At 31.8% G+C, this 23709-nt stretch overlaps 2 protein-coding genes across 4 annotated transcripts in view; one reads left to right on the top strand and one right to left on the bottom strand.

The window, feature by feature from the left end:
• Window positions 1-1609: 1609 nt before the first annotated feature.
• Window positions 1610-14540, bottom strand: LOC111061930 (UPF0193 protein EVG1). Of its 2 annotated transcripts, none has more exons than XM_039430754.1 (4): window positions 13250-13362; window positions 12696-12929; window positions 7171-7323; window positions 1610-2714 (listed from the first exon to the last, which is right to left on the bottom strand). In XM_039430754.1, exons 1-4 carry the CDS (start codon window positions 13290-13292, stop codon window positions 2470-2472), a joined length of 675 nt encoding a protein of 224 aa, XP_039286688.1. In that variant the 5' UTR covers window positions 13293-13362; the 3' UTR covers window positions 1610-2469. The 2 variants fall into 2 exon arrangements, with proteins under 2 accessions (XP_039286688.1, XP_022205317.1); XM_022349625.2 differs by lacking the exon at window positions 13250-13362 and adding an exon at window positions 13623-14540 and having other exon boundaries at window positions 1613-2714.
• The window catches only part of LOC111057743 (probable medium-chain specific acyl-CoA dehydrogenase, mitochondrial), a 95035-nt gene continuing 79953 nt past the window's right edge, over window positions 8628-23709 (top strand). The window contains exon 1 of one of the 2 annotated variants that reach the window (XM_039430746.1): window positions 8628-8831. The gene's annotated coding sequence lies outside the window, so the exon portion shown is untranslated. Of the gene's footprint in view, window positions 8832-20988; window positions 21202-23709 lie in introns of those variants that run through there. The other variant, XM_039430747.1, reaches the window with a different exon arrangement.

Here is a 23709-nt window from a genome sequence, read left to right as displayed (position 1 = left end):
ATATTTCACTAGTGATGCTGAAAAACCACACATCACGTGGAAGAGCAATTAATTCTGAACAGGATTAATTAGGAATTTTTAAATTTAGTAGAGGGGGAGGGGGGAAACACCCAAAAATAGAAAACAAATCATTCAGTAAAAATACAAATTTCTCATTATAATAACTTTTCAAGGTCTTCCTAACAAAAAAAAAACATAATTCGGCTGAAATCATTAAAAGAGGGTTATTTTCTATGAAAATCACCCGTTAGATACACTTAATTCCATTATTTCCAGGTGGGGGGGGCACCCATAAGGATACGTCAAGGATCAAAACTTTAAACACCTATAACTTTTGACAGAATGGTCTGATCTCCTTGTTCTACAGCTCATTCTTCTCAGTTCGTCAAGGCAGTTCAAAATCATGTATCATAACTTAAATTTGATGAAAAAATAAAAAATCCTCTTTTAGTGTATTTTAGCCCATATTTAAATACACAGAAAAATGGCCAATTTCTATATTCAAAACTGTGTATCTCGGTAACCCGAAATGATAAAAAATGTTACTTGGTCTTGATTTGAAGAACAGAATCTCCTCTTTCATGTGAGGTGAAAGAATTTTGTAAAAATATAATCGCGAAGTAAGATAAGTTTGTTTCAAAAAAATCAATAAATTTGCGATATTTTCCTCATTTTCACATTCCAATATTTTCGTTAATAAACAGTCATGCAAGATGGATTTCAGGCAACGTAGCTTATAGAACATGTAATTCTCTTCCATTTGAGACCAATCGCAAGTTTCTATCATGTATCTTACTCGTTTTAGATACTCTTGAATAACAGTGAAATCGTAGAAAAATTGAGAAAATGAAAATAATCATTTTTTCAATCGGTTGTAACTTTTGAACGGTATTAGAATCAGAAAAACGATTCATGGGAGCTAAAAGAGGAGAAAATTCTACAATTTTCACTATTTTTCGGATTTTCTTTCTGAAGTATTCCACAAGATACGCCACTTTGAATATGCGAGACTGTAAAAATGATTAACGTATCACAAATTTTACGCATATTCAAAGTTGCGTATCTTGTGAAATACTACAGATAAAAATCCAAAAAGTAGTCAATGTTGTAGAGAATTCTTTCCTCTTTTCGCTCTCATAAATCGTTTGTTAGGAAGACCTTGAAAAGTTATTATAATGAGAAACTTGTATTTTTACTGAATGATTTGTTTTCTATTTTTGGGTGTTTCCCCCCTCCCCCTCTACTAAATTTAAAAATTCCTAATTAATCCTGTTCAGAATTAATTGCTCTTCCACGTGATGTGTGGTTTTTCAGCATCACTAGTGAAATATCCAAGTTGTATAGGGTGAAAGTGGTGAGTTTGCATAATTTTGAAAAACTCTTAAAAAATACCCCTTTTTGAAAATTCGTAGCTCCGGAACCAAAAACGGTAGAGTTCTGAACGAGCACTCAATCTATTAGAAATTCTATTTTCTTTAATTTTGTCGAGAATGATTTTTTTGTGAAACTCAAGGTTTTCGAGATTGAATGAGAAATTCGAAAAAAGTCCGAATTTTTGGGGGTGAAGCCGCCCTCTGGCGTGTCAGCAAATTTCAGATTCGAATTCAGCGCCCCAAAATACATATAGAACCGTCGAGAAAAATTCTTTCAGGGGTGTTTACTGAAAAAAGACTATTTGACTGGACTAGAATATGATGAAAGAAACTTGAGTTTTTCCCGAACCGCCGAGTTCGAAAGTAATTTTGAAAGCAATCGACTGAATGGTACCATAGTGAATCTGACCAAAATACGGTCACCCGTCAAGTGGAAGTACTGATGAGCACATATCTAATCAGAATGATATGGTATCTCGTCTCCCGTTCACTTAGAATAGTCATACATCAATCACGATGAATAAATATTGATTACAGAATTATAGCAAGGTTTTCAAGTTTATTCAAATGATAAAAACACAATGTTCAAAGTTATGGAAATGTATTTCTCCAAGGTTCAATAAATATTTCATTTCCTTCCAAAAATGTTGCAATTTCTGATGCTTTTCAGTGTAATATAAAATCAGTGTATTATAAAAATCAGCCATTTAAAATTTTGGTCATCACTATAAGATAATGCACAACGGCAATAAATTTGATCGCCATTTTTATGACAATATTATAATAATGGATTCAATAATTTGGTTCCCTATTGTTCCATAAAAAAATAAAATTATATATTTCCGTGATAAAAAGTTATGTATCTTATTTTTACTAGTAATTTGAGCTTTAATCCTAACTATTAATTTAGTGTTGATCAATCTAATTGCTTGAATTTGATGATTCTCACTTTTCAAAATAAAGCACTGTATTAGAGTTGATTTCTTTGTTATCAAAATGTATGTAAGAAAACCACTACGGTACCTAATTTAGCTTTATCTATTCAATATAAATACTATTTAAAATAGATATCAATTCAATATAGATGCTGTTGCATCTATTTAATATTGGGTAGATCTAGAGATGTCAGAGGCAGAGATTTCGGAGGACCTCTACAATTGAATTGATTTCGATATTTAGCCACTGCTCCTGTCTGCTTTTCAAATCTTTTCTTATCGATCAGCTCCATGTTCCTCATTTTCGATGCAATCTCATTCTCTATCATTTCCTTGTACTTCTTTGCTTCTCCCAGCTTTTCCATGTCTTCCAAGAATTCTTCCCTTTCTTCAACTTCCTGAAGCACTAAAAATAAAAAGTTACAAAAATCAAATTAAAAATATTCAAATATTGAAGCACATCTCAATAAAGTTCAGAAATGAATCACTAGATTATAAAAATATAGTTCATTAATCATAAAATAAATGTTATATACTTCTAAATCTGTAAATAAAGTATTAAAATAATAACTATAATAACTTTGAAAGTAGGTATTTAGTATATATTCAACTATTAACTCAAGTTTCATAACCACACTTAACTTCCATTTCATCTTTACTTAAATCATCTCTTTTCTCCATTGGTCCATTCATGAAATTATTATGAATAGAAACGTTTGTATTATCATTCATCCCCTCATCATCACCTAGGCTTAAAATACTTTTTCCTACAGATACCTTGAAAAGTGACCATTTCTGCACTGATTGCAGGCTGCAAAGAATCACTTTTCCGCTCTAGTGCGCAAAGTATTACTTTGCGTACACCAGATTTGCAGCATGACAACGCAAAATAGTTAGTAGGTTATATGGAGCACCAGTGCAGGAAAATAAAAATTAAGTTGGTAACAATGTCTGTGGTTAGATAAGAATCATCAATGGCTATATGGCTACATATTTATGGTAAAATCCCAATCTAGAAATAATATGTTTAACAATAATAATGTTTATCTAAATCATAATTAAATAATAACTTCTCATCATTTAATAATAAATAATGTTTCTTTTCTATTGACAGTAATAATTATTTCAACTCCAAGCAATGAGAATGTAGCAAACACACATTATGAAATTCGAATTTTCAGGTTAAATAATTACTGTTCGAAATCCATGTCAATAAAATTAATAAAATAACATTCGAATATACTACAATAAAATATTTTCTGTTGTCTATGTTATTTTATAAATATGTTTTAGTTTACTAATAGTATTTTTCGGTAATTCTAGTTAACCATAAGTCTAAATATCTGAATACTGTTTTAGCTGAATGAAATGAAGTTATATAGGTACGATTCTTCCCACTAGGTCGCGCGCTTGTCGGTTCAGCCATCCCAATGAGCTGTTGGCGGGTATTTTGAATGCAAATTTTTTGTTCTATCTGTATTTTTTCTGATTCTTGAATGAATAAGAATGAGAACTTTGGCTGAGAATTTTCAAATACAATTGGATTATTACTTTTTAAATGAATTAAGGTTGTTATTAATATCAGCATCACACACACAAGCATTTGATGGATTTCAACCATCATTTTACACATAATTACCCACTTTTCATATTCAATGGTAACTGTAGGAAAAATTTAATGTGAAATACGTGGGCAAAGTTCCTCTGCTGCACTCAAGAAACCATTCCGCCCTCGCCTACGGCTCGGGCGTAAACGTTTCTTTTGGTGCAGCAAACTGTCACTTTGCGCACTAGTTGCACAAATAACTAGTAAAAAGTTGCCTTTGTAAGTACAGGTAAATAAATTAATTTAATATTTTGACGTGGTTTAACTGTAGCACAGCAGTATTTCTACATTATCACTATAAATTCACTAATGACTCTTCCATTTTTCTATTCTCCATTTTTGTATCTGATAATATTGTTTTCTGCTATCTCACACTGAAATATAATCTCAATCATAGCTTTCCATGATACATTGGCTATGGAAAGTCGATGTTTTAGTAAAATATAGATTGATCTCAATCATTCATGATACTGGCTCAGTCTCTCCATTTACTTTGTTGAATAAACTACAGTAGGCTACATTGAAGGGTTCATTCCCAGTGTTACAACCAGATCTCACAACTCAGTACATATACTTACGTTTTACGTGCCTACTGTATATACAGAGTGTCCCACAAAACCACATATTCAACATTAAATTTCCACCAAAAAAATGTCCAGTAAAATAGAGTGTCCCACAAAACCACAGATTCAACATTAAATTTAAAAGTTTTTAATTAAATTAGATTTAATTTAAGTTTTGTAATTCCTCGTTTATTCTTGAATGTGCCGTATTCATCCAAATGGCATAATACATGCTTTTTCCAAAATGCATTCTGTAATTCATGAGTAGTTGAGATCCAATTCCAGAAAAAATTGATTTAAGGTTCAGAATTCAAATTAAGTCTAAATAAAGTTGGTAGGTACAGCAAATCTACAACACTCACAGACACCTGAAGAATATTTGTAGCTTGAACATGAAACGTAGCCTTATTAGATCTTGGTAAACCAGTGTAAGTACTAATCTCGTTACTATAATCATTTTGAAGTTATTGAAGTTTACTTGCACTGGAAAACAACTTTCTTATTTACAGTATTTTACTTAATAAGACACTTTTTCAAAACAGTAACGTTCATCTTAAAATAATGGTGCAGTCTATGTCAAGAATCAGTCATCCAAATTAGAACGTTGGGTTGAATTGATTAGTAGGGCACGGTAAATGAATTCAGATCAAGCTGGCAAATCTTTTCGGCTTTTAATAATAGATTAGTAGGCGAATCGTTTCAAGTTACTCTGTGTCAATGTGAGCGATAAATTGTATTGATCCGATAGCTAGCTGTGTATACAGCTTGTGGCAAGATTCAATTTTTGAACTTTAGAACATGTTGAGAAGATAAAAGCTTTCTTATTCCATAGTACAAGTTTAATATTCATCTCACATAACGCATTACTATATGTGATGGTAGAGTGACTACTTAATGAGTAATAACTGAATACAATGAAAAATTCGTTGAATCTTGTTTTCTCACTTACCGTACCTCAAGAGATACATATAAAATCAAATTGAATTTGAAATAATTTAAGGAGGACAAGGTTAAAGAAAAAATATTGTTTGAGTTGTGCACTACGAGTTTCTCAAATTTATTACCTATATTAACTAAATAAACAAGAAACTAATCGTCTTCTTTACCCAACAAATTTATTATAGCCAATGTAATGTATCCAATTATTTGCCATGAATTCTCACAATCTAAGAAACCCTATAGTTTAAAATGTTGAAAGTTTCGACGAAGTTGAAAATTCATAACAATTAAAATTGATCTGGAAAAATATGTATGCTTCTTGGCAGTCGGTTACGAGGACGGGACCTGGAACTATATTTTTGTCATACTTACTCAATTGCAGCTGTTTCCATGCATTAAATCAAGCCGGTAAACAGCTGTTTGCAGAAAAAGAAAACATGTGATTTTCATTACAGCATACTATACTGTAAAGAGATAATAATATTAAAACATATTATGTTCTCTTTACAGTCGAGTATGTTAGGACTCTACTGAGTCCCAATAACATCTGAGTAATTAATTTAGGCTATTAACTCAAATAATTAAAGAACTCATTTAAGGAGTTTCACTCCTCATCTGAAATCTTATAATTTAGGCCTTTATTATTTTATTTGAGCTCGAAGGGTCTGTCTGTTATGAACTAGGTGCTACAGGCTAGGTCATGTTTATAGAATGCAGTAGCTCGAGCAGCAGCAGGTAATGGTTTTTGTTTCTCAGCAATATTTTATTTTATTCTTTCTCAGATAAGTATGACAAAAAATATTTTTTGTCATAGTCATTCAATATCAGCTGTTTTAAATGCATGAAATCAAGCCGGTAAATAGCTGATTGTAGAACAAATAAACATATGATTCTCATTACAGTATACTATACTGTAATAAAATCATATGTTTTCTTTACAGTCCAGTATGTTTCTTAGTTCCGAAATAGAAACAGCAACACTGTTGCAAAAACCCGCCGTTTAGCGCTCCAGGTGGAAGTTTTGTCAACTACAATCAAGAAATTCCTGATTCAGAATTTGTAAACTAGGTTATGTTTACAGAATGCTTGTAGTAACTTCAGCACAAGCAGGTAATGTATCTATTTTTCAATTATTCTTCTTCAGATTGTTATGACAAAAAATAGTGTACATTACTTGGACGTGAATGTCTTTTGCAGTACTCGAATGAAATTCTAGTCTCGGCTATCGCCTCGACTAGAAACATCATTCTCGACTGCAAAAGGCCCCTTCCCATCCTTGTGACATAAGATACTAGTACGTAACTTGCACGGTAACGTATTTACCACATTCGTATGATAATTCTGCACTCAACTACGTTTCGGGCAGAAACAATCATACTTATGTGGTAAATTATCTTTACCGGACTTGTTACGTAAAGTACTATTACATCACATAAACGGGCCGACTATCTGCTGTAGATAGTTCCAGGACCGGTCCTCATAACCGACTGCCATGAAGCATACATTTTTCCAGTCCAATTTCGCCTGTCATGAATTTTCACCGTCGTCGACACTTTTAAAATGTTAAACAATAGGGTCTCTTGGATTGTGGAAATTCATGGCAAATAATTGGCTACATTACACTAGTAAATGGATAAATTATTAATCTTTCTATTTTTTCCCACCATCAACTTATTCACAAACCTGTCATTATTCACATCAACCGAATTGAATCTCCTGACTGTGTTTTGAGATGGGTACTAGAAATAACTCACAATGATCAAATAATTCGTCTTTCTCAGTTGCTCCTCGCTTGGAAGGTGCACTGGAAGTCATTCTGAGTCTTGTCTTCACATCTTTAGATTCAGTTGACTCTTCCCTGCCATAAGCCATCAAATTCTGTAATCTCAATTTTTCTTTCTCATTATCTGGAACATAACATTTTAGTACATTAAAAGCAATGATGGAGCTTTCTATAAATGTAACAGTATATTTGTAAAATTTATTCTGTATAATCATTAAAGTGGTAAGAAAAATCGTTCTTTACGGTGATTTTTAAACGTATACCAGTTTTTTAATCCAAAAATGTATTTGACAGAATTTCATGGACCAAAAATTAATTATTGAAATATTATGGATTGTCTTGAACTCTCATAACACTATTCAAATTATGATTTTGATTGTACATGTAAAGTATGCATCAAATATTTATTATATTGATATTTGAACCAAATTTGTGATTTAAATTGAATACTGTAGCCTACTGCAAGCACTAAATCCAGAATAGATCTATGAAGAATTTTCAAGATATTTAAAAAACAATGGAGAAGAGTTATTTATAGCCACCTGCATCTTTTCTTTCTAGTATCCTGAATTACTTGATAGAATGGATGATTGATTTTATTAACGCCAGGCTCACCCGCCGGTGTATAAATAATAAATGATTTTCAAGTAGTTTATAAATCACAATTTTGCCCACTTAAAGCATTGTAAATCATTGTACAATCATTTAAAAGTGCTTGAAGGTGATTTAAAATTACTTTTTAAAGTACTTTCAACTGATTATTTTGCTGCTTGGGGCATTTTTATACTTGAACCGTGATCACATTTTGTTCAACAGGTAATTCTTTGTTTCAGTTAGTTTCCTTCTATTTAATAATTGCTTTGCGGTATTTATCCAACTGAAAAATTATTTCTAATCATTTTCTATTGGTTTATTGTAAAATGTCTGATCGATGGTCAAAATTCATGTTCAGTTTAGTTATGGGTATAAATTGAAGCAGAATTGAAATAATAAGAAACAAAGTACCGTACAGGAATCGCACCTATATACAATGATCACACAGTAGATTCCAAAATTAATCAATATAAAGTTTTAGGTAATCTATCTATCTATAAATGTCTGTATTGTATTCAGATTTTCTATCAATAACAATAATAATCATCAAATCAATAGAACAAAATTCAGCAAGACTGAATATCCCAACTTTCTCTTCACTCCACTAATTCTGATTGCATTTTATATCTTGTTCATGTTCTTAAAATACGTATACAATGCATCCCTGTATTATAATCAACAATCTAGTTTCTTCTTTCCAATTAAGCTCTCTGCTATCTTTATTATTTGTCTTTCCTCTCTTCTCTATAACTCCTTCTCTTTCTAGCGTGCACATTCTTGCTCATCAAGTTGGAGTTTGAAGCTTGGCTTCCGTGAGCAGTAGAGCTGTGCTGTAGTAGGGATATTTTTGTGATTAGATAGTACGCGGAGTGATGGAAGGGGGTGAGGGGGCAAACAAGTTCAAACGATTCGGTCAAATGTTCCATCAGTGATCAGTGTGCCTGTGCCTGTACCTTCATAAATGCTTGTCATGCTGTTTGTGTAAATTATTATTCGTTCCATTTGTTTGCAGTCTGACAACACAAAATCAATTCTATTGTAAGTACCGCCCAATATATTGTACATTCATAAATAGAAATAAATTGAAGCTTGTTTTCATCTTTTGTGTATTGGAAGAATTTTTTTAGGTCAACGTGTGTAGTCGAAATGTTAAATCACGTACCGGTATCATACTGGTACCGGGTGCAGATTTCTTGAATTATGAATTAAATTAAATATTACTATTGGCATTTCAAATTTTTTAGGGCAAAATATCAAAGGAGATAGAAACTTATTGATTAATTATTATTATATTAATATCATGTTATAGTTATAAACTTATGAATAGTTATAAGCTTTACAATTATACATTATTCATGAATGATCGTGATTCAAATTATTAAGTAGGTACCGTTTGCATAGAAATTGTATTGTTGCAAATATTTTTAAAGAATTAAAAATACCTAATGGCTACTGATTATAATATTTATAATAATAATAATAGAAATCATAGTATTTTGAAATGCAATATCAACATCAACATATTCTAGATTTATTAATAATTAAACATATTGTACAAATTATGAGAAAAAAATCTTTACTATCCAATGAATTGTGTACCTATTTCATGATTAAATTCTATGAGATTATTATAAAGTATACATGTAATGATAGAACATTATTATAAAACAGATAAAACTTTCGTAAATTGAGGTACCTACCAAACTTTTGAGTTTTTCTATACCGGTATTTTGCCTAAAAACCATTGTGCATCGATTTCTACTATAAACTTTGTTGAATTCTTTCTATGTAATTAGGCTAGTATGTTTTTTTACCCTTCAAAAAATACCTACGGTATCTAATAATATTATAATATGATGAGTAACTACAGTTAATTTTCATATAATTTGAATTTTAAAAATAACTGTATTTAAAGCTACTGTACCCATATTAATGAATTATACATTATTGGATAGGATAATTAGAACATGATTCATATGTCAATTAAATTCTTCTAAATTGAAGAGAATAATAATAATATTTGGCCCATTGTCAATATTGTTCTCATAATTATACGGTATGTATCTGGTATGATATAGCGGAAATAACGTTGAATTGACCTGGGTAGTTATCATAACAACAAGATAGTTCTAAATTGTGTAACATAAAAATGTTGTGTAATGCTCATTATCAAAGCTTAAAGTTACAAAAGGACTTTGACCCTGTTACAGTTTTATAGAACATACTCTTTGAAACCACAGATTAGAAATACTTGTTTGCAAGTAAATATAAGAATGAGGAAGATAATTTGTCAATAATTAGCCTATACTATATAGCCATCAGAAATATTCAAAAGTGGTATTTTATCAGCTTAATACACAACTGAAAATCCATGAATTGAATTGAACAAAATTCTAACTCCTTTAATTTTTATTCGAATTCTATGCTGTGTATCATATCTCTTATATTTTTATGTTGCATGTTATTTTATCATCATTGATTGATGCACATTATAAAATATGAATAATAATGATAATTATAATAATCTCACCATTACTATTTATCTATGTAATAATACATTCATATGGAATTAGGAAACCCAGTTAAAATTTTATTTTTCATAAAACATCATCCTTGCTTCAAGTTAACTGTTGGTTTGTAGAGAAGCAATAGAATAAGTGCAGCATGTTCCATTCTTATAAAGGAGAATAAGATGTGTGTAAGGTACTAATATTTGTCAAAGAATAAGGATTCCATTTCAAGTCATATAACCGATTTCACTTTATTTAATTCATGTTAAACCCAATAGATAGCTTTTGAAGATTACTTGATCAGATTAAATACAAAAGATTTTGATAACTAAATCAGAGTATCAATCATGATGAAATAAGATTCCTTTCCAATTTGACCAAGTGATTTGTTCTGGTGTAGATCTTCCTGTTTCTCCATTACACAACCTACTGTAGTGTGTAGTCCACACATTGTTGACTAGAGCAACTACAATATTGAAATACCTGCTAGATCAAGTAGCAAAGGAATTATGTACTGGCTCCAGATAACCTTGGAGTTAGCTGATAAATTTCCTAATTAATTGAAATTATTCTACGATTTGAATAAATTGCTCTGTAGTGTTTCGGTTTTTTGTAAGGTAGTCTCATAACGTATTAATAGACAGATGACTTCACGGTTTTTAATGAAACAAAAATATATAATTATCGAAGATGTGCATCTCTAATACTGCGGTACCAACTATCCACCTAATTTATTATTCGAGCTCTAACAATAAATAATATCTGGAATCATTGGAAAACAATAGAACTGATTAAAATAAAGCTAATTCTATTGATGTATTATTATATTATAGAGAGAAGTTCAATAATTGATAATAATTAGGCCTAAGAATAGTAATTTGCCATGATAAAATTTTGAACTAAGTAGGCCTAATAACAAGAGAAAAGATAGTTCTTAAAAACAGCTTCTATTATATAGGCCTACATGGAGCTTATCCAACGGCCATTTGGAAAAAATATAAATCAAAATGTAAAGCTTGTTAACTTATAAAATACCTTTCTACCGTATGTCAACAAAATCTTGATTCTTTTTATTTTAATCTATGTTGAATGCAAATGCATAGGGTTTCAATGGGAACATCCCAAAACCCAAAAGCAGTTGTCAGCAAAACAAATTATCTTCTTTGCACATCAAATTAATGCCAGGTTTTTGACTCTGTATGCCAATATGCTCCTACTATTATATTTTCGGAGATTTCGATTTATAAATAGTTTGTTACCTTGAATACTGATACAGTACATCATCTTGCGCCAATATGAAGCTGTTTCAGCAGATTCAGATATACAGAGCAGTGTAACCCACGAAAGTTGTAACAACCGAAGGCCATAGATTCTAGATGATATTTGCAACAAAAAATGTTCCATAAAATTTCCTCATATCGACCTTGGTTCTCAAGATAATAGAATTTTCAATATTTTTTAAAAACGTCAATAACCAAGTTACCGTAAAAATCTAATTCTAAGGATATGATTGATGGAAAGAGGAAGAAATTTTTAATATTATTAATATATAATTGTTCATTTGTTCGACGTTTTTGAGAGCACTTAAACTGTTTGAAGTTTGGCTTTGAACTAGACAAATCTACTTTTTACGAATTTGAGCGCTGTTACAAAAGGTTCAAAAAACGGCAAACAAAGGTCATTTTTCAAATTTTATGAATCTCTTTGGAAACTCCTTCCCCTTTCTAACTATTTCCTTGAAATTTGATTTTGACTTATAGATTTCTAGTTACAGTATTGTTGTTTTAAAAAGTATCGAAAACTATGGTCGAAATAAAAAAGATTGACTAGATATTTTTTGTTGCAAATTCCATGTATAATGTATGGTTTTGGCTGTTGCACCTAGTTAAACGACGCTCTACAGTTTAAAATTTGTACTTCAAAATTCAGTTTAAGTCTTCATAAAACAAACATTGCTCTTAGCTTATACTCAGCCACTTATTGAAGATAGAATAGCATATTATTTCCACATAATAATTATTTGGGTTTTTTTTCATTCATAGTTATTATATTATTTACAGAACTAAACTTACTATGTTATATAACATAACTAATAGTCCAATCACCAAATAACTAAAAACTGAGAAAAGTATGTAATTAACTATTAATAAAAATTAGGGTAATTTTTAAATAAAGGGCACTTCCTGAGAAGCTTTTTTAAGTCTGGTACTCTACTCCCTGGATGAAGTGGCAATACCGTATAGTGTTTTCTGAGCTCTATGACTGCACATTATGACCTCCAATCTTGATCTTGAGTTTGTGAGTTAAATAATATGTTGACGCAATCAATCCAGCAAGTGCTGGTCATGGATGGAGACTATACTGAATAAAGAATGTCATTTTTCAGCATTACCTTTTGGTTGTTTTGTTGAATAATATTTGTCCGGTTCATAAGCTCCAGATTCAAGTATAGTCTCCTGTGTTCTTTTCTTGGAAGTCAAAGGTCGGATAAAAATTTGTTTCTGGCATATTTTCTTACAATTTTCCCTACTACTCAAGCAAGGTCCTGGCAGTGGTTCTCCTTTGCTTAGTGAATTTTGCAACGTTTTCCTCTGCAGTATTGAAAGTTTACTCTCGTCGAGGAGCCCTGAAAAAGAATGGATAAGATAATATAATGATATTGAATTTGTGAAATCAATAATGAACTAACTGTAAATTTTTAAAAGTTGAAAAAATGGATTTTTTTCGTTATTAACGTTATATGCATTGTCTTATATTATTTTCAGCCTACAATTGGAATAGAGTAAAATAAAATTCACTTGATGTAAATCTAATAATTTTGAGTTAGATCTGTGTATTATAAATACGTTATTCATTAAAGCTTTTTTGAATAAATCATTTCAAGAAAAAAAATTGGTGCTTCTATGAAATAAGAAATAAAAAGCAAATTTTAATAAATTTATAGACCTAATTTAATCCAGCATACATATAGGGTGTAGTGTGACCACATTGAATGCGTTTATGTGCAAGTGCAAGATGCATGGCCACGCGTGCAAATAAGAAAAAAATCTGGAAAGAGCACTAGTAACACTTAAAACCTACACTTGCACTACGCTTGCACTTGCTGGTTACGTTCAGTGTGAGCAGAAACATACAAGTCACAAAATGTTTCAATGGCACTTTTTTAATTTTGTTTTCGGCTCTCATGCAAGATGTGACGTGCACTGGCACATAGTTTACGCATTCAATCACACTCTTAAATTAATTATTTTAAATAGATACGGTAACAAATAATGAATAGATATATGACTTAATATTATTGTTTTAACTAGGTACTTACTTTTGATCAAAGAATGTGTTTTTGAACTATATTCGACCTTATGATTGTGATACAATCCACCTCCCTTATAGACTGAGTGATATGCTCTATCCTCCATTATATCTTTCAACATAAGTTTCAATAATCTGCGCTATACCGGTACCGTAGCCTATATGCCTAAATGTTTTTTTTTCATAAAAACAAGCTATTATAGGTGTCTTGGTTTTTTTTGAGGGAATAATTATAATTTACATTATCTAAAAAATATAACTTGATTTTTTATACCAAAGTGAGACTCAAAATATACAAAAACAATACCGTATTTTATAAAAATCTACAAAACAGTAAACGACTATATAAGCAATAATAGGCTGTAAAACTGAGTAGGCAAAATATACTGTCGTAGAATTTTTTTTAGATACAATTTATATCCACATGATAATGATTGTCAACAACTTTCAGTAGATTTTTGTTGAGAAGTTTTGTCTATAATATATTTTTGTTGTCAAGTGTTGCCAAGGAAACATATTATCCTCTTGCATTTGATTGAAAAAATATTTTTACCTATATTCCATCTATTAATAGTTTTATAGCAATTTTATATTTAGTTTCTCATAACCTAAATATCCTCTATTACATATTTTGGTTCTCATACTAGATATGAGATTAGAAATTATTTTTTGCTTTTTTTGCATACCCTATGATTTGAATCCTTTTAAAATTTGCGGTGAACATGTCCTGTTTTAGAAACACTAATGCCAACAGCCTTTATCAGCGAAACTTTTTCCGGAATTTTCTCATAAGCTATTTACTATTTATTTTGAATAAATATCTTTCTACTTCATTTCATTTGAAGTTTCCTAGATTTTTATAATTTCAGTTTTATAACCTCTCACACATCACTTCCGTTTCCGTAGTTGATAAATCGATATTCGTTATGGGCGGTACGGCCAAAGAATAGGTACAGAATGGAAACTTGTAATCCAACCAATGCTTTTTACATGATGCAAATACTAGACACGTCACGTGACCTTGGGAAGTTCCAATCCTGGCCTTCTGATTGGCTCGTGGCAGAGAATGAGATCAATAATTGATCCGGATCATTAAAGTGATCCGAACCTACCATTACAATGCGGCGCTTCCTAACGAGATGGCGGATTTTTGCGTCAGGGTACTAGCAAAGTTTCCATACTGTATGTATACTGTGGTACGGCTACAGAATATATACAGGAGGAAAACTTGACCAGAAATGAGTTCCAAATCTGTCATATTGAAGGAAAATTAGATTTATAGTAAGGTCCACGTTATAATGGCAGTAAAGAAAGATAGCAGAACAACGTTGCTTATCCTCTGTCTTCTATGGACGGTAGCTGAAACAGGTTTATTGATGTAATATTAATTGTTTATTCTCGTTTAAAATTATACATTATATTTTATTAAGCAAGAAATAATATTTCTCAATAATTTCATAATGAATTTTCATAATTAATATGAAATATTTTGTCAAATAATTATGAATTCTATATTGTTAAAAGATGATCTCAATAAGGATAATAGAAACGTATTGTTAAACACATTAACTAGAACCAACTATCATGCACTTTTGGAACGCATAAGGAATGAGGATTGGGAAGAAATCTATACCGTGAATGGAAGCATTGACACTATTATGGATAAATTTGTCGATCGTTTGACCAGTCTCATCAATCAATGCAAGAAGGTAAAAGTGATACCTAACAGACTTCGTCCCCTGAAGCCCTGGATATCTGAAGGCATCATAAGATCAATAATCACGCGGGACAAAATGCATTCTAGACTCAGAAGAGATCCTAATAACAATATCTTAAAGAATGAATATAAGGCTTATTGTAATGGTTTGAATAAGATCTTAAATCATGCAAAGGAAGTCTACTATAAAGGGAAAATTGAAAATTGTAATAACAACAGCATGAAGTTGTGGAAGTGCATAAACGAAGTTATAGGTGAGGCCAGTATCAAGGAAAAGAGTACTGAACTTGATGCTCACTCCCTCAACAATTATTTCACAAATGTGGGTAAATTACAAGCTCAAACTATCAATATCCCTGATAATACTGGTGATCGATTTCCTGCAATACAGATCGATAACACGTTTTTTATGAGACCAACTTGCCCAGTTGAAGTTGAGGCAACTATTAAAAATCTAAAGAACAACTGCAGTCCTGGTATTGATGGTCTAGGTAATATTACGCTCAAGAAAATAGCCAATTTTATATCTCAACCTCTCGCTTTCATTTTTAATAGATGCTTTGAGGAGGGATATTTTCCCGAGCACCTCAAATCAGCCAAAATAAAACCTCTATTCAAACAAGGTGACCCGACTAATCCCTGTAATTATAGACCGATTAGTCTTATCAGCAACCTTGCTAAAATAATGGAGAAACTAATAAAGTCAAGAGTTGTTTCTTTTTTGAATCTTAACAAAATAATCAACAAGAACCAATTCGGTTTCCAAAATGGTAAAAGTACATCTGACGCTCTAATAAAATTCATCAATACTTTATCTGATGAAATGAACTCCAATAAAAAAACTATTGTGGTCTTCCTGGATATACGCAAAGCTTTTGATACAATACCTCATAATACTTTGTTCAATAAACTGGAGTCCTATGGTTTCAGAGGAGTCTCGCTTAAATTGTTCAAAAGCTATTTGAGTAATAGAACCCAGTCCCTAACCATAAATGATCAAACTAGTGTAACTAACTTAACTTCTTATGGTCTTCCTCTAGGTACTGTACTTTCTCCCATCCTTTTCATACTCTATGTAAATGACTTTTTAAATTTAAGACTTCTAAACTCAACTGTGATATCCTTTGCAGATGATACTGCAGCTATTTTTCACGGTAATTCATGGAACGAAGTTCATACCATAGCTGAAAATAATATGCTTTTAATTAAGAAGTGGTTAGATAAGAATACCTTAAGTTTAAATATTGAAAAAACTAATTACATAACTTTCTCTGCAAATAGAGTAGGACAGCCTAACGAGAATCAAGATTTGAGACTCCATTCTCAGTGCAATTTAAACTTGGGTAATTGTGATTGTCCCACCATTAAAAAAGTCAATAATACTAAGTATTTGGGAATTATAATTCATGGAAACCTTAAATGGGATGTTCATATTAAATACATATGTAGAAAAATTAGATATTTATCTTTTAAAGTTTATCAAGTTAACAGATTTCTTAATAAGAACCACCTGAAAATGATGTATCATGCTCTAGTCGAGTCAATTCTGCAGTATGGCATAGTTGTTTGGGGAGGCTGTTTCAACTGTCATATTGCTGAATTATTTGTAGCACAAAAACTGATAATTAAAACTATATTAAGCAAACCCAGGCTCTATCCAACGGATATGGTTTTTAGTGATTTTGAGGTCATGACATACGTCAATTATACATAAAAACCGTAATTGAGTACTTGATAAAATATAGATCAGATTTTCCTCTCACAATAAACTCTACTCTTAATTATTATAATCTAAGGGCCACTGCTAACAAATATGTAATCTATAACACTGATATTGAATGTATAAGGAGGCAATTAATTTACATAGGTACTAAAATAATAAACCTCATTCCAAATCACTTTCTCATGGACAATAAGATCAGTGGAAAAATTAAACTGGAGTTAAAAAACTGGACATACAGTAATTTCTTCTTCCATTTAGATATATGACTCGAGATTTCTGCTCCAGCATTGTTTTTTCATCAGTTTTTTTCTTTTTTCAGTGGACTCGCTTACCTTTATTTTGGGTACATATTCCTCTGTTTTCTTCCTTCCCCCCATTTCTCCCTTCCTTTTTTTCCTCATTACTTCTCTTCTCTTCTTTGCCTGCCTATTACATGGGAAACCATAGTTGGCTAGGTACCTTCCTCTCTTTTTTTTTCTCTTCTCCAACACACCCAAACACTAAGCCCATTGTTTTTTTATATTTGTAACATTTTATTGTGTTTTATTTGTTTCGTAAATCTTTGTAATTTTGTTTTGTCTTGTTTTGTGTGTTTTTACTAAATTGAAAAAAAAAATTGAAAATAAAGAACTAGAAAAAAAATCTGGCAACAGAGCAAAGCGAGCTTGATCTCAAGCTTAGACCAGTTATAGAATATACACGATGGGAAGTCTAGCCTCTGAAGCTAACATCTACTACCAAATCTCCAAATCGTGACATCATCATCGGATAGAAAACTTTCAGATTGTGCCTATTTCAGAAGGATGTAAATTATTATTCATCAAAATGGTAAACTCCAGCTGCGCTCCCGCTGAAATAGACACAATCTGCTATGGTAAAAAATTTTAAACAAACTCTACAGAAAAGTTTTCTATCTGATGCTGACGTCACGATTTGGAGATTTGGCATTAGATGTTGGCTTCATTGACTTTCAGTATGAATATACAATAGGCCGTGTCTATTCTATAACTGGTCTAAGGTCTCAAGCAAGGAGGATAGTGGAGTAGGCAAAACAAAGTTTGGCTGTTTCCGCGCATTCTAGCCTGCGCATCTTTTCGGCCATCTTGGTTTGACCAAAGCATTGCACTTGCACTGCAGTCATAGCATTAAAATCTGTGCTAATGTGTTCATTTAATTGACTTTTAATGAAAAAATAAAAGTTTTGATCAAAATGGTAACCTATTGTGCATTTGGATGTACAAACAGAAGTTCAAAGAAGACTCCAGGAGTGACAGATAATAATTTATAACTTTATTAATAAATTTAACAATTTGTTTACTCTTGTTAAGTTTAACCTGTAGATAGATGGATAGGCCTAGATAAATGCCTTTTATTCACACTTAGATCGATAGATGATTTTATTGTTCAGTTGAAGCATACAATACAAATAAAATACAATAAATAGAAGTGCCATCCAAATAATTCAAAAGTAACACAATAAAAAATTCTTAGGCATGTCCTAAGAGTTGATAGTTATTATCTTAAGGTGAAAACATCTTAATCTTATTGTAGGCACTTGTCGAACAGATTAAAAATAATGATCACAAATTCCATTCCCTAAAAAAAGTTTAGTAAGGAACAGTAAGTAAGTAAGGAAAGGAAAACTAATATACTTTTATCTAGAATAGTCTGCCAAAAATTGAATGTCCATAACAATTGTTATTTGTTGTTTAATATACAGAAATATATCCATGTAATTGAATAAATATTCTATTACAACACTTATCTACTATTATATTCATCCCATTGACAAATATCAAGTTCAGTGTCACAGAATTGATACTATATCATTCATAGTCATATTATTTCTACTAAATTTCCATTCTCTGTTAATCAATAATTTTTGACATAATTTTACCAATAATCTATTCAGAGAATCAGGTTATCCATTGTGCATGAATTTATTCTGATATTACAGAGAGCTTCAGTATCCAGTTATAGCATTATAGAGAATGAATGATAAACATATATGGGATGATTAAACAGTAATCGACTGAGAAGTGGAGGCTTTGTTTCAAGTGGAGCCTTTGGCATTCATCTGTCTGTCTTTGCAATAATTATGCCTAAACCAAGGCCTAGCTATAGAAGTATAATTCAAATGTATCAAAATTATAGCTCGGCCAAGCCTTGTTTGATTATAATGAATTAATAATTTGTAATGAATTTTGAATAGCCTCTAATTTTATATAGGGGAGCTGATTCACTCATTTATTCTGTAAAACCTTTTAAATCAAATTTGACATTCTCTGATGGGAATGACATCTTCAATGAATCAATTCATAGTAGCCAAATACTTTTTATTGTGAATTTGCAATAATTGTGGTGTTTTTTTATTTTATTGACCGAGTGAAGTGAGGTCTAAGATTCAAGTCAACGGTTTGGCATTTCTCTTAATGTTTGAATGTTTATATGTTGCACATTTATGGTGAAACGCAGATATAGATTTTCATGAAATTTGACAGGTATGTTCCTTTCTTAATTGCGCATCAACGTATATACAATGTTTTTGGAAATTTTGCATTTCAAGGATAATACAAAAGGGAAAAGGAGCCTCCTTCCTAAGCCAATATTAGAGTAAAAATCAGACTATAGAATTATCCATCATAAATCAGCTGAAAAGTGACTACACAGATGTGTGGAGAAGCCAGTCTATTGCTGTATTTCCATAAGGTCTATAGTTTCAATCAGGTACTTGTGGATGAGAATACTGCGTGAGGTCTACTGTTCAAAGAGCTACTAGTATTACAATGTTTTAAATGTATACTGTACCATGGAGAATCGAAACATGTTCAATTATTTTGAAGTAAGGTAAGTCAAGATTACAGTGCAAACTACACCTATGTTCCTGATTGAATAACACATATGCCTAGTTGCACAGAAGGCACAGAAGTTGTTATCAGTGAGAAGTCAGTAGTATTCAAGTTTTATAAGTATATAAATAATAACATTGGTACTATCAGTTTTGTCCAAATACTTGTTTTCAAATAGAGTCATTGATAATAACTTAATCATTCGTGAATAATGATGAGAAAATGCATAAATTGGAATGACATAATTTGAATTCAATTGGAATGACATAATTTGTCAATCCAAGATGGCTAGCACGAGAAAAAGTGGTGTCAGAGTGTACCAATGGGATAGCCTATTGTTTCGTCTCCACGATCCTCCTTGGTCTCAAGTCGCCCGGTGTACTCAGGAGCTTTTGCCTCGGGCGAGGCATGCGGCTATGCGCGTGAATTCACCATAAATACGCTGTTCGCCGAGACGTGTCGATTCTATCCACATAATATGTATATAATAGATATAATATCTATATTATAGATAAATTTATTGAAGACTATTGTATCTTGTTATTGTAAAGATTACAGTGATATTGATAGGGCCTTTCTTCTAGCAATTCCTCATTAACAAAAATTGATTGGCTTGATGTAAAAAGTAGGTTAATTTTAATCTTTCAATTAGAATCAGAGAGTGTTGCCAGATCGTTTTCAAACAATGTAGAATTATTATTAATTAACATAATATCCAATCTCTATGAAAATTTATTATCTAAGTATAAAAATATTAGTTGGTAGAATATGGCATAAACTGCTTCTAGCCATTTCAAAAATTTTCTCAACATTTTTGGGGGAGAATCCCTGGACACCTATTTATAAGAGTTTTTTCAATCACTGAATTCTTAATTGTAATCATAAATGTACAGTATAATATAAGGAGTATTTTTACATATAATGCTTTGTATGTGATTCAATGTATGTGATCTCATAGTATTTTGAGTGAAATTTTAAATTACCGGCAAATCTAATACCGTTAAGGATGGCGTCTTGGTATACCCTGAAATACAAATCTAGAGTGGAAGTTTCCATTCTGTATGTACTCTTTGGCAGGGTCTCTACTGAGACTGACGTACTGATTGGCTCTCTCTCTCGTTGTGGTTTTTGTTTTGCGTTCATTTGTGACTTGTGTGGTAGTGAAAAATTATAATTTCATTTATAGTTTTATTTATTTTTCCATTTTAGATAGGCGGTGGGATTCAATTTAACATTTATTATGCACTTAATTTCTTGAAAAGTTTTTATCCCACCGCCTATATTTTTCACTTATACTCAGGTAAGATTATCTTTCTAGGCTCTTCAGGCCAACTCACTTTTGCTGCCACATCCATGGCAGTCGTATTTTAGTTTTACATTTTTGTAATGAAATTATAGTAATTAGTTATTTATTCATATAGATTATGGTTTAGACCTATATAAGGCTGTGATCACATTGAATGCTTATATGTAATAAATTATTTATTAGTACGGTAGCTTGGTTATAAATCACCAATCGTGCTGATTAGAAACAAGATCTGTAAAAACACACAGCGAGAAGACTAAATGCTTGCACTTGCTGGTTGCGTTTAGTGTGAGCAGGTACATGCAAGTCAACAACGTGTTTCAATGGTACTTTTCAAATTCTGTTTTCCGGCTTATGCATAATCTGACGTACACTTGCAGATAAGATACGCATTCAGTCTCATCATACCCTATATTAAACGACATTTTAGACCATAGAATATGAATACAGCATACTATGTAATGCCTAGGCTACATGTTGGCCAAGGCCTAGTCGCTAGCCCAGCCTTACTACAGCCTGGCCAAGCATGGTAATGAGTCTAGTTCACTTCAAGGCTAGTGCTGGCAAACCACCCACACACTGGCGCTGGTCAGCATTTACCTTCAGTGGGCCAACATGTAGTTGCGGCTCAGCGAATAACGACCAGACAAAATTATAAACTGATCTAGGTAGTTTTTCTATTGTTATTATAGGCCTAATATTATTGCTTAATCAATGTTGCAATGCAAATTGCGAATGTTCCACGATTGATACAGTTTTGTTCTTACTAGGCACTTTAATGTCAACTCTTAATTTTTTAACCCTACAGAGACACACTTACTTTATGCTACCTAACACAGTAGACACACTGGGGTGTTCTACTTGGGGTAAACACCCCAATTTAATTTTGCATTTTTCTTTGAAAAATATGAAAAAAACAAGTAACCTACTTAGACAATACTTCATCATTTCTTAATCATTTTTGTTTCAAGTGCATTAAGAAATCAAAAGTAAAGCACTACTTATCAATTTTTATACTAATTTTAGAAGTACGTATGTTCCGCCTAAGTGTTGGAGCTCCTAATCCGGTTTGAACGAATGGCCTGATCATTGCCAATGACAACTTCATCAAATACTCACGTCTCTTCATTTTAATGCTTTGAATCTCAAGTTGTAGAGAATCATAGCATTTATTCCAATCTATTCCATCATCCCATACCACATTCGTAGTGGTCAATACAAGTAAATTTTTGTAAAAAAGTATTTGATAAAAGTCCTATGTAAAAGACACGTTGGGGTGTTAGACACCCCAAACGAAGAACAAGATGAGCTGGTGACCTTTTAGAATGCTATTACTGACTGGAAGTGGTGGAGAGCAGTTGACAATGCTTAAAACCTAATTTAGACTGGGCAAAAATTCCCATCTGTTTGATATTGTCAACTGTAGAACAGAAAAAAATACCCGGGGTGTAAAAAAACTCCAGTGTGTCTCTTTAGGGTTAATATCACCTAAAATTATAGAGTTATTGCTGCCTTTGTCATTCTCCAAGAAGCCACCAGCAAGGTCATTTAAGAAGGTATCAATACAAAAAGCTTGCCATGTATATAAACTTGAAACATTAAAACAATAGTTAGATATTTCGAATCTCAACAAAATAGATTCAGCACCCTAAATTTCCACATCTAATCTTGAACAATTAATCCCCTTATCGGTTGATACGAAAACTGAAATTTCAGAGGCTCGTGTTACATTACTGCCCGCAAAATAGCCAATGTAGCCATCAAAACGTATGTTCCACCTAAGTGTTGGAGCTCCTAATCCGGTTTGAAGGAATGGCTTGATCATTGCCAATGACAACTTCATCAAAAACTCACGTCTCTTAATTTTATTGTATTGAACCTCAAGTTGTAGAGAATCAAATCATTTAATCCAATCTGATCCATCATCCCATACCACATTCGTAGTGACAATACAAGTAAATCTTTTTAATAAAAGTGTTTGATAAAAGTCCTACGTAAAATACACTCTGGGGTGTCAGACACCCCAAACGAAGAACAAGATGAGCTGGTGACCATGTAGAATGCTATTACTGACTGGAAGTGGTGGAGAGTAGTTGACAATACTACAAACCTAATTTAGACTGGGCATAAATTCCCATCTGTTTGATATTGTCAACTGCAGAACAGAAAAAAATCCCTGGGGTGTAAAACACCCCAGTGTGTCTCTCTTTAGGGTTAAAATTCTTTATAAAACTCTTTTTTAAATTAAAATTTTAAGTATTTTTAACTAAAATTTTAATACCAAACAAAATTTAATTACCCGGTACTAAGGCCCGGTTGCACAAAAGCCAGTTAAATTTTAACCGTTATTAATTTTACGAGAACCAATCAAAGAAGGTCTTTTTGATAAGACAGCTAATCTGATTGGTTCTCATGGAATTAATCAAGTTTAAATTTTAACCGGATTTTGTGCAACCGGCACCAAGAGTTAAAATAATGATTGGCCTAACTTTTACTTCTATT

Source organism: Nilaparvata lugens, chromosome 6, assembly GCF_014356525.2.
Source record: "Nilaparvata lugens isolate BPH chromosome 6, ASM1435652v1, whole genome shotgun sequence".
NCBI classification, from domain to species: Eukaryota; Metazoa; Arthropoda; class Insecta; order Hemiptera; family Delphacidae; genus Nilaparvata; species Nilaparvata lugens.
Note: the sequence above shows the minus strand (reverse complement) of the source record. Positions and strands in the feature narration are given on the sequence as shown.